Raw genomic sequence first — 12,147 nt, 5'->3', positions numbered from 1 at the left:
CTGTTTTTTTATTGCTTAGATGAATGGATCAGCTCACGGCCCAACGGCTTTAATCGAGTTCCGGAGCCCATAGACGTCTGCAACGTAAATACTGCTACCCGCCTTGAAACATAGGTTCTCAAGTTCTCAGGTATAAGGTCTCAGTTTTTAAAGAACAATGACTGGTCCACCCTTCGAACAGAAAGGCATTACTGCTTCAAGGCAGAAATAGGCAGGGTGGGTAACCCACTGAGTTTCTCGCTGGATCTTTTCAGTGGATCGCGGATTCGATCCGAAGATAAATTCTGTGAAGCACTGCTTTTGCTAGGGCGAGTGTTAGAAAATTTTCTCAGGTTGAATCTGTGAGCTCACCTACCCATTCGCGAGAGGCTGGAATAGGCCCTCAGGCTACCAGGAAATAAGTAGGGAAAAGGCAGGCTGCTGGTATCTACCCGTACGAACTCACATGACGTCCTACTACTCCTACTAGTCCAGTAAATAAATAAATAATTATTATTACTATGTAGTAAAGTAATTACTATGTGTACAACTTTTTAAATATCCGAATTGAAATTTTTTTTTAATTGCCTTTGTAGGCAGACGAGCGTATGGCCCACCTGATGGTAAGTGGTTACCGTTGCCCATGGACTTCAGCAATGCCAGGAGCAGAGTCAAGCCGCTGCCCACTGCTGAAATAAATCAAAATGCATTTGTTTTTGTGTTCATTTTGTAATCTATAATTTTTTTAATTTGCTAGGAATTATAATTCATTATTATTAAATTATCTCCTTAGAAGTCGTAGTTATATTAGAACAATATGGACCTTAAATAACCAACTGATATTTACCAACAAACAGCAATTACTTTTAAATGTTATATCCTAAAAGATGTACTTTGAAATTATTCTATTTGTTTACGTATGTATGCATATTCTAGGTTGTCTACTGCATCGAACTGTAATCGATATCGAAACAAAACGTAAACAAACAACCGGTCCGGCCGGTGGTAAGCGACACCGATGGGAAACCGCGTTTCGTTGATCACCCGTTGCCATGAACACTGTCAACAACACGAATACTGTAATATACGTAACATAGACTTCCTATTCATTTTGATATTCATATTTTAGTTTGGTTCAATGACCTTTTGATGAGTTCTTATACGAGATTATTAAATAAGGTAATCGGAAAAGGCAAATGAGGTTGAATTGTTCCGGTTTGAGTGAGTAGTGGTGGCCAGCTTTGTAAAATAATCTCGAAGGCTGTTGAAGATTTTGCAAAAAAGTTGAAGTAGGGCATCTTATATTACACAAATGAGGCCTTACCTTTTACTGGTGGTAGGACCTCTTGTGAGTCCGCACGGGTAGGTACCACCACCCTGCCTATTTCTGCCGTGAAGCAGTAATGCGTTTCGGTTTGAAGGGTGGAGCAGCCGTTGTAACTATACTGAGACCTTAGAACTTATATCTCAAGGTGGGTGGCGCATTTACGTTGTAGATGTCTATGGGCTCCAGTAACCACTTAACACCAGGTGGGCTGTGATCTCGTCCACACATCTAAGCAATAAAAAAAAAAAATTGTGGGAAATTTAATACTCCTCCATCATCATTCATCATTATCCTGCCCTTCTCCCAGTCACCTGGGGTCGGCGCAACATGTTTTCTCCTTCCATACTCTTCTATCATATACCATTTCTTCGCTCACTCCCCTCCTACCCATATCGTCTTTCACACAATCCATCCATTTCTTCTTAGGTCTACCTCTTCCTCTAAATCCTTCCACATTCATAGTTAACATTCTCTTAACAACTTCATTTTCATTCCGTCTCATCACATGTCCATACCATCCCAAACGTGCACTCCTCAGCTTCTCTGTCACAGGTGCCACTTTCAGACTTCCTCTAACATATTCATTCCGTATTCTATCCATTCTCGTTACTCCACACATCCATCGCAACATTCGCATCTCTGCTGCATGCAATCGCCTTTCATCCGCCACTTTCGTTGTCCAACAATCTGATCCATACAAGACGGCAGGCCTTATTAAGGTCTTATATATCTTCCCTTTTAGGGGAAGAGGGATGTGCGAGTCACATATGGTGCCCGTGACCTGCCGCCATTTCATCCACCCTGCGTCAATTCTGTGCCTCACAGTACGATCCAGTTCACCGTCGCTTTGGATAACAGACCCTAGGTATCGGAAGTCTTGACATACTGGCAAAGGTGTTCCGTCGAGGGAAATGGGTGTAAAATTGGAGAGACCGCCAAAATCACAGAACAGATGTTCGGTTTTCGATCTGCTGATTTTTAGGCCAACACTCTCCAACTTGCATCGCCATTTCTCCAGTATGTTTTGGACCTCGAGCCCGTTTTCTTCGACGAGCACTATGTCATCGGCAAACAGCATACACCAAGGGGGCTCTTCCTGTATCTCCGATGTCAAGGCATCCATCACAAGCAGGAAGAGATAGGGACTTAGTGCAGACCCTTGGTGTAAGCCCACTGCCACATTGAACTCGTCGGAATTCAATTTAATTAATTAAAATTTAATACTCCTCCGTCCGCACAATTTTCGTAAAAATGGGTAATGTTTTTGCTTCACGTATTAATGTATAGATTAGTATTTCTTTACTAGTCAATTTTAAACGGTTTTCCTGTAAAGTTGCAAAAATGTAGCTTTAACCAAAATTGCCTTTCACCCTCGATATAATATATTTATAAGAATGCCTATTATGCAGCAGTCAAATTTCCTTTGCTGGTAGATATTCGAATTGAATTTTAGCTGATTGCTACCAAACTTCACAGTATCAGTCTTTTCGTCATATCTGAAAAATTCCCTGAAAATTAGATCTGAATCTAATCAGCCGCTTTGCCGTTTATAGACAGCGTACACAAATATACTTTTGTATGTACATATTACAATAGTTCAAATAGAATTCAATTAATGTGGGTATGTTTTTTTTTTATTGCTTTGATGGGTGGACGAGCTCACAGCCAATCTGGTGTTAAGTGGTTACTGGAGCCCATAGACATATACAACGTAAATGCGACACACACCTTGAGATATAAGTTCTAAGATCTTAGTATAGTTACGACTGCCCTACTCTTCCAACCGAGACGCATTACTGCTTCACGGCAGAAATAGGCAGGGTGGTGGTACCTACCCGTGCGGACTCACAAGGTCCTACCACTAGTAATGGGTATGTATGGGTATACAATATTTTTTTAATTAAGCACTAAATATCCGAAGATCTCTTGGTGTATTCAGCCAACACACGAATTTCTTTGTGTAAATACATATTCATATACCAGTTCTTAATAGAATACCCACTGCAATTACGATTTGACGTATAACGTCTTCTATACTAATATTATAAAGAGGAAAGATTTGTTTGTTTGTTTGTTTCGAATAGGCTCCGAAACTACAGGACCGATTTGAAAAATTATTTTTCCATTAGAAGCCGACATTGTCCCTGATGAACATAGGCTACTTTTTTTTTCATTTTTTTTATTTTATTTTTTTGGTTTCATGTGTGTTTTAATGTTTTAATGTTTCCGAAGCAGAGCGAGGGCGGGTCGCTAGTATTTAAATAATTTGAATTGATTGTTGTCTGCTTAAAGAAATTGTAAAGACGGTTAATAGCGTGTGAACATTCCTCTGTAACGTAGGTATTGTTATTTAGTTGGGTTTGAATAAACAAATTTCAATCGAGATTACGGAAGAACCAGAGAAATTTTATTTAATTATGTAAATTTATAAGAAGGTTTGCGATTTGGAACGTTTTTATTCATTTAAATAATTGTAGATTAGTAACAACGATACAGGCTTTAGTGTGGATATCATTGTTTAAGAATAGTAAGAATGTTGCCAGCAACGTTGTCTATTGTTGCTGTGGGCCTCTTTGTATATTTTTAATTTGGACCCACCAGTAATTACGTTCATTTATAATTTTAGATGGTTTGATGTTTATTACAGGATGTTATTTATTCCTTCACCGTGGAAGGAATCGTGAACTACGTATTTCACTGGAAAAATTGGTACCTGCCTGTACCCTTCGTACAAAAATTTAACGATGCAACGGTGTTCTAATCAGTGATGGAGTTCTAATCAGGTGAAGCAGTAATGCGTTTCGGTTTGAAGGGTAGGGCAGTCGTTGTAAATATACTGAGACCTTAGAACTCATATCTCAAAGTGGTTGGCGGCATTTACATTGTAGATGTCTATGGACTCCAGTAACTACTTAACACCAGTGTGTGAGCTCGTCCACCCATCCTCGCAATATAAAAAATATAAAAAATTACTACATAATGTACATAATGTCCGGCTTATCTTAATGCTTGACCAGCTGGGCTGATCGCTTCCCACTCGCAAATTTGTAAAGGTTTCGCGTGGGATTTGAATTTGGGCATGAGCCCATCACTCGATGCGAACACATTTCTTATCTGTTAAGTTACGGACGCTTAACCTCATTATCATTTATAAAATTACATTTTTATCCAATTTTTACAAAAGTAAATTAATTTCGATGATGATATTAAAAAAATAACAACACTTAAGTTTCTTAGGTAGGCCTGAGAACGCCAACAATGGTTCACTATACCTAAATAAGAAGCTTGCTTGAACTGTGAGTGACTTCAGCGTAAGTCAAAGTAGTGCTACAATTATAAGTGAAAAAGAAAATGCCATTACATTGAAAGAAAAAAAAACACCTTTCTGTAATAGGTTATGAAACCGTAATCTAATAACAATAAAAGTATTTGTCATAAACAAATACATATTTTTATGACTTCTATAACATTCCATTTAATGAGATAAGATTTTAGGCTATGGATGGATCAGATAAATTCGAATAATAGGCTATCCCATGTAACACGTCGTAAGCAATTTTGTCAAATTATTGACATTGATATTTTCGTGTCAATGGATTTGGTCAATTGACATTCTGTGATAATAATTTTAACGTTTGCAATTACTTATCATCATAGCTTATCATATACCTATATGTTCTAGATTTTTTAGGATTTTCTAAAAAACTAGTACATATGGTAAAAGACATAGTAGAAAAAAGCAGAGGAGTAGGGTTAAAAATGAATACAGATAAAACGAAACTGATGACTAACTCAATAGAAAGCAGCATAGAGGTACAGATGCGGAACCAAATTCGAATAGAAATATGAAAGAATTTGTTTATCTAGGACAAATTATACCTCTTGAAGACTCTATGTCCAAGGAAATAAACAAAAGAATAGCGGTTGGTACAAATACTGGTCAAAATACTGGTAACTGCTACAAAAAAAGAAAAAATAGACAAATGTAGAGAAAAACTTACTAAAACAGAAAGAGCAACGGAAAGAAGCATATTGAGTATCAGACTTAGCGACCGAATTCGAAATTTGGAAATAAGAAGGAAGACAAAAGTAACGCATATAATAACTCGTATAGAAAATCTAAAATGGAGTTGGACAGGACATAATAATATGCTACGCTGCGAAAAAAAAAAAAAAAAAAAAGAAAAAAATATAAAAAAAAAGACCTATGCCAAGAGGCACGCCGAACTGCGAGATGTATTATACAAAATTATTATTATTATTAAGTACAAAGTTTTTATTCTCGAATTTCTATGAATTTCGGTAAATACTGAAAAACCACGGGCCTACGCCAAGTGGAGTTCATTTTCAGTTTTAGTTTCATCTGATGTTTCGTCCTGCAAAAACTTCCGAACAATCCGGCACGTATTTATAATTGTGGCTTTTTGCATGGTAAAAATATACATTTTTGGGTAAATCTAATAGTTTGATGCAGTGGTGAAGTTACTTTGGTATGACTCCAGTGCTGGAAAGCACTAGCGGCACAATATATACTTTATTCATTTTTCAAACTTATTATTATTGTGTATTCAATACTGCCTCGCCTGAGAAGACGGCAGGACACACTCCGGCGAGGTGGGCAACAATCGGCCGGAGCGTCAGGGACTATTGGGTGAGAAACCGGCGAACTATACGGGCATAATCCAGCAAGACTGCTTTTTGCATTTGGGCCACCACCGACTTTTTCTTGAGACCAAGCCTCTCGAGATGTTTTGAGAGACTTTTAGGGACCAAACCATTCACCGATACAACTACCGAAATTATTTCTGTAGACACCACCCTCCACATGTCGGTCACCTCGTGCGGCAGGTTCAGATATTTGGTCTTTTTATCTGACTCGGCGTGCACAAGGTTCTCGTCGTAGGGAATGGTGATATCCACCAGAAATACCCGAGACTCCGTCCGGTCCGTCAGCACGATATCAGGCTTATTCGCAAGAATAGTCCTGTCCGTGATGATAGGCCGGTCCCAGTAGAGCTTTATTATTATTATTATTAATTATTTAGTTGTGAATTAAAATAATTTTATACGTTTCATTGTTTCAGTGAGGGACTATTCACGTGTCCAGTTAACGCTTCCCCTGTCGATTACGCAAAGGTAAGTTTAATAAAATAGAATAAACATAAATTTAATATTATTATGAATACTAAATAAATTTAGAAACTGCTAATATAAGTGCGAACTAATTGTTGAGAGGAAAGTGACACCACCGATCTGACCCACATAATAATATATGTTTAAAATTCTTATGTAAATAACCTTATGTAAAAACTTATGTAATATTCTTATGTAACAACAATTAAAAAACCACTCTTAAAAAACTCCTATGTAAAAACCTTATTAAAAAAACGTAACTTTTTTATCAATGAGCTGTTAATTTTTTTTTTTATATTTTAAGCTATTGGCAATAGTATTGTACAAAGGTATTTAACTACATAAGTCAAATATTGTTTAAAAGAACACTTTGACAGCCAGAACATGACGGGTGAGCAATATTTTACCCGCAGCTTAAAATAATTAATTCCGAACTTAGGCAAATGTTATGCAACTCCGGTGGTCTAAATAATAGGATTTATCTGTACGTAGTACACGCATTTGCCGCTAGATGGCGCTAATAACAATAAAACTAAAGCGTTTCAGTGCATATAAAATCAACCAATGTTTTATTACATCGTAAAGCCACTCGTCTTTTGAATTATTTCCTGATTTTAGATGTGTTTTACATTTACCGGTAATAATTTTAAAGATTTGTTTTACGGCTGAATATTTTAGTGTAAGATTTTATCTTGATATTTTTGGTGCCAATTGAAATGTGAATTTAGTTTGTAGGTATTTGTAGTACATAATCTTTTTCACTTACGAGACTCGAGAGATAATATTTACGCTTAAAGCACCATTTACGTTCTTTGTCAAGCATTTGTTTTCGTGTGCAGAATTAAAGCCTGCTATTTCATGATATTGATAGCTTCAAAGAAATGAATTCGAAATGAATTCGAAATTCAATAATTTCGAAATAGGGTTATATAATTCTAACGGTGCGGATGAAGTTAGCAAAAGAAATGTAGCTGACTAATATTTTTTTTTTTTTTTTTTTTTTTTTTTATTGCCTTTGTAGGCAGACGGGCATACGGCCCACCTGATGGTGAGTGGTTACCGTCGCCCATGGACTTCAGCAATGCCAGGGGCAGAGCCAAGCCGCTGCCTACCGCTTAATACTCTCCACAAGCCTCGTTTGAAGAAGGACATGTCATAGCGCTCGGGAAACACCGTGGAGGGGAGCTCATTCCATAGCCGGATGGTACGTGGCAAAAAAGATCTCTGGAAACGCACTGTGGATGACCGCAGTGGCTCCAGGTAGTATGGATGAACTCTACTCCGGTGGCGGGCGGTGCGATGGTAAAAACGAGATGCTGGTATCATCTCGAACAATTCCTCAGAGCACTCCCCATGGAACATACGGTATAAAATACAGAGGGAACCGAAGTCCCTCCGCAAACCCAGAGGCTCCAAACGATCCGAGAGAATGGGATTATCGACAATCCGAACGGCCCTCCTCTGTATGGAGTCAAATGGAAGAAGCTGGTATTTGGGAGCCCCGGCCCAGAGATGGGAGCAGTACTCCATGCGAGGCCGGACTTGTGCTTTATAAAGCAAAAGTCTTTGTCCAGGCGTGAAGTACCGCTTCGCTCTGTTGAGGACTCCCAGCATTTTGGACGCCAACTTGGCTTTGCCTTCCAAATGACTCCGAAACTGGACATCGCTCGAAATGTCGACCCCAAGTACCCCGATACTCTCGGAAGGTTGCAGGGATACTCCTTGGAATTGCGGCGCCATGACAAAGGGGTCCTTCTTCGCAGTGAACGCGCAAACTTGTGTCTTTATAGGGTTGAATTGAACCAAGTTCAATTCACCCCATTCGGAGACTTGCCCCAGAGAGTTCTCCACTTCAGACACAAGTTTTGATCGTCTCTCTTGCACCACGCTCCGAGAGAGACTCTGATGGCCGATATATCGCGCATCCCCCGTGCTATCATCTGCATAGCAATGCATGCCATCAATAGACAGCACGTCATTGATATACAGGATGAAAAGCGTGGGGGAGAGCACCGAACCTTGTGGAACGCCAGCGTTAATGGTCATGGTATCAGAACAATCACCGTCCACAACGACCGTGATGTTCCGCCCATCCAAAAAGCTAGCGATCCACTTGCAGAGACCCTCGGGGATTCCGTAAGATGGTAACTTCGACAGAAGTGCCCTATGCCAGACCCTGTCGAAGGCCTTCGCGATATCAAGGCTCACGGCAAGAGCCTCGCCCTTGCTCTCCAAGGCTTCAGCCCACCTGTGAGTAAGGTATACAAGAAGATCGCCAGCTGAGCGACCGTGACGGAAACCGTACTGTCGGTCACTGATCAGCTGGCGATCTTCAAGATACTTCAGGAGTTGTGTATTTATAATTCGCTCCATCACCTTGGAAAGCAAGGAAGTTATCGCGATAGGCCTGTAGCTCGATGGGTCCGACCGGTCACCCTTCTTGGGGATAGGGTGGACATGGGCGGTCTTCCATGAAGACGGAACCCTGTTAGTGCAATAAGAGAGGCGATACAAACGCGTTAGCGCAGGTGTCAGCTCAGGGGCGCACGTTTTCAAAACCACTGCGGGGATGCCGTCTGGCCCACTCGACTTATGGACGTCCAGGAGTCGGAGCTCCCGCCTGACTGCACACTGTGTGAAGCAGATATCCGGCAGGGAGCTATCACACCGGGGGATGTTCGGTGGTGTGGCACCCCCGTCGTCCACAGTCGAGTTCGAGGCGAAGAGTTTGACCAGAAGGTCAGCCTTCTCTTTCGCGCTGTGGGCCAGACTGTCATCGGACTTGCGCAGTGGTGGGAGACTAGACCTGCAAAAGTTTCCTTCTGCAGCTTTGGCGAGCGACCAAAAAGCACGGCTCCCGGAGGGATAGCTCTTCAATCGCTCGCCAACTCTAGCAACGTGCTCCGACTTCGCCTTGGCAATTATCTTCTTGTAGGACCTGGAAGCGGCGTTATATTTCCGCCTTTCCCCTGAGATGTTAGGATCCCGACGTCTCCTGGCATTATCCCATGCCACGTATGCGGACCGCTTGAGGTGTGCAGCATCCCTGCTGGCATTGTTATACCAGGGTCTGCTGCGACCCCCAACGGGCACTTCAGAGGAGGGAATAAACAATTCCATCCCCTGGAGCACCACGTCTTTAAGACGGTCCGCACAGACGTCAGGATCAGCAGAGGAAAAGCAGAACCGCCCCCATGGGTAGGATGCGTAAAATTCACGCAATCCATCCCAATCTGCTGACATATACCGCCAAACTCTTCGATACCCGGTCGTCGTTCGACGATCAGGACGAGAGAGTGGTACGGCAGCACGAATAAGGCAGTGATCAGACGATCCAAGCGGAGCGTCGACCACCACACTGTATCCGGCCGGATCTGTGGTCAGCAGAAGGTCCAACAAAGAAGGCTCGTGCCCCTCGATATCTGGGACACGGGTGGGCTGTGTCACCAGCTGGGAGAAGCCGTAGGCCAAGGCGAAATCGTAGGCAGTCCGACCCGGGAGGTCAGTGGTTCTGGACCCCAACCACTCTTGGTGGTGAGCGTTAAAGTCTCCAAGAACCACCACCTTCGCAGATGGGTACTGCTCAAGCACGCGGTTAGTCCCCTCTTGCACATGCTCAAACAGAGCTGAACCTGCATCACTGCTGTGGGACCTGTACAGGCACGCGTAGATTCGGCTACGACCCCCGTGATCTACGCGCAGCCACAAGAGGGACAGGTCCCGTTGTTCGAGGCCCCGAAGACGGCGACAACAGACATCAGCCCGGACGAATACGCACACCCCGGCTTTACGCAGGAAGTTGTGCTCCAATACGTAGCCGGGGTACTCAAGGTATGAGGTATCATCCGGAGCAGATATCTGCGTCTCCGTTAAAAAAAGCAGGGCAGGCTGCGCCGTCTCAAGGTGGTGGTGTACGGCGTCAAGGTTGCTATGTAGGCCCCTGACATTGCTGAAATCCACATTAAATGTGGAATGGGGAACCGCCTGTGAAACCCTTTTCTTTTTTTTTGTCGACTTCATAGTTGTTAAATTTTCGGAGAGTAGGATTAGGAGAGGTAGGATGTTGGAGGTGAGATCGAGGCAACACCTGAATGAAGCGCGGAGCATAGTACGCGCTCGACCACGGATTGCGTGAGAGACCGACGCAGGGCATGGAAGGGCCCCCAGTCCACTCTGCGTGCGATCGCCGGGATCCACTCCGGTCTCCGACTCCGGCACGACGACCGCACGACAGGATTTTACACCGGTTGGCGGGACAGCTTCCCGGGGCGGAGTTTAGTAGAGACACCCGGGTTCAGGTCCCCTACTGACCGGCGGGCGGCAGCGGGTACCGTTTCACTGGGTCTCCCTATACCCCCGTCAAACAATCACGCCCCGTGAGTTTGCACGCACGTCTGCTCCGCAAGTTCCAGGCGTCACCAAGACTCACCCCCAACAAGGAAGGGGAAAGGGGAGGGATAGAACTGGCTCTCCAACCCACACGCCGGAACACAGCTAGGCTATTTGGCGGCGGACTCTAGTTGGAGGGTGGTCGCCAGCCAGTCGGACTAGGTCCTACCACCGGTTATGTTTTCGGCTCCCGTTTAGCACCACCCAGGGGTCACTTGTAGGGAATCGCGGGTTAAACCTACGGAAGCGGGAAGCACCAACCCCCAAATAAATATATATTTTTTTTAATATAGTAAAAATCAAAAATGTTATGAAATGTATGCATTCGTTATAAATAATATTATGTATAATAGTTGAGACTTAGATCTCCTGTATCAAAGTAGGTGGTGGCGTCCCCGTGGAGATTTTTATGAGTTCCGGCAAGCACTTAACAGCTTTTTTTTTCCTACCTATGCTGATATATAGCCTTGAGAGGCTATTTTAGCGTAACCTTAACTAGTAGGTGAGCTCACGGGGCTCAAACCTGACGACGTTGCTAACACGAACCCTAGCAAGAGCCGAGCTTCGCAGAATCTACCACCGGATCGGAAACTAAGTAAGCGGGCCTTGAACTCATCGAACATATCAGTAGACATAGCGCCGTTAAGTTTTTCGCACGGTATACGACTCGTTCGGTTCACACGCCTTCAAATTCTAATTCAATTAACGAATGCCACGTTCGAGCGTGATACGTTAGAATTTCCGTTAATAAGCTGCACTTGAGAGCTATAAGGTAGCCAAACATCCGAAAAAGGCTCTCTTCCATCTGCCGCGAACATGAATTAGAGATGCTCATAATTAAGGGACGCATAGAGAGCAAGCGCGCCGTGGGCAGAACACCAGCCAGATGGTCAGATCTAGTAAGAGAAGCACTTGGCGGTAGTCTGTACCATGCGGTCCATGCGACCCATGATCGAGCACATTGGAAGTACGTCACATGTGGTCGTGATCTTCAGTAATGAGGGAACGATATAGAAGAAGAAAGCTATAAGTTATGAGCTTTAATACATTTTTAAAGTTTGAAAAAAAAATTTACGAAATTTAAGTTTCGTTTCCGAAAAATTATGATTGACGGGTCACTGACCTCTTCAAAACCGAAAAAATCACTCAGATTAGTTATGGAAACTACATCAACGATCATACACAACAATCAAGACATTCAATCAACAGTAATCGTCCATTTAATTCACAATTTTGAATCAATGAACAATAAAAATATGTCATGGCGGATCAACACGCGAATAAAATAAACAAGGTGTCGATTTTACGTGAAAGTCATA

At 42.6% G+C, this 12,147-nt stretch overlaps 1 protein-coding gene across 2 annotated transcripts in view; it reads left to right on the top strand.

The window, feature by feature from the left end:
- Traf4 (TNF receptor associated factor 4) overlaps positions 1 to 12,147 on the top strand; it is a 137,367-nt gene that overhangs the window by 36,854 nt on the left and 88,366 nt on the right. For both annotated transcript variants that reach the window (XM_089730109.1, XM_028172592.2), the window contains one exon: positions 6,391 to 6,442. In XM_089730109.1, coding sequence (XP_089586235.1) covers positions 6,391 to 6,442 — 52 coding nt within the window. The remainder of the gene's footprint in view (positions 1 to 6,390; positions 6,443 to 12,147) is intronic.

The sequence above is a fragment of the Bombyx mandarina genome, chromosome 10, assembly GCF_030267445.1.
Source record: "Bombyx mandarina strain Sakado chromosome 10, ASM3026744v2".
NCBI lineage: Eukaryota > Metazoa > Arthropoda > Insecta > Lepidoptera > Bombycidae > Bombyx > Bombyx mandarina.
Note: the sequence above shows the minus strand (reverse complement) of the source record. Positions and strands in the feature narration are given on the sequence as shown.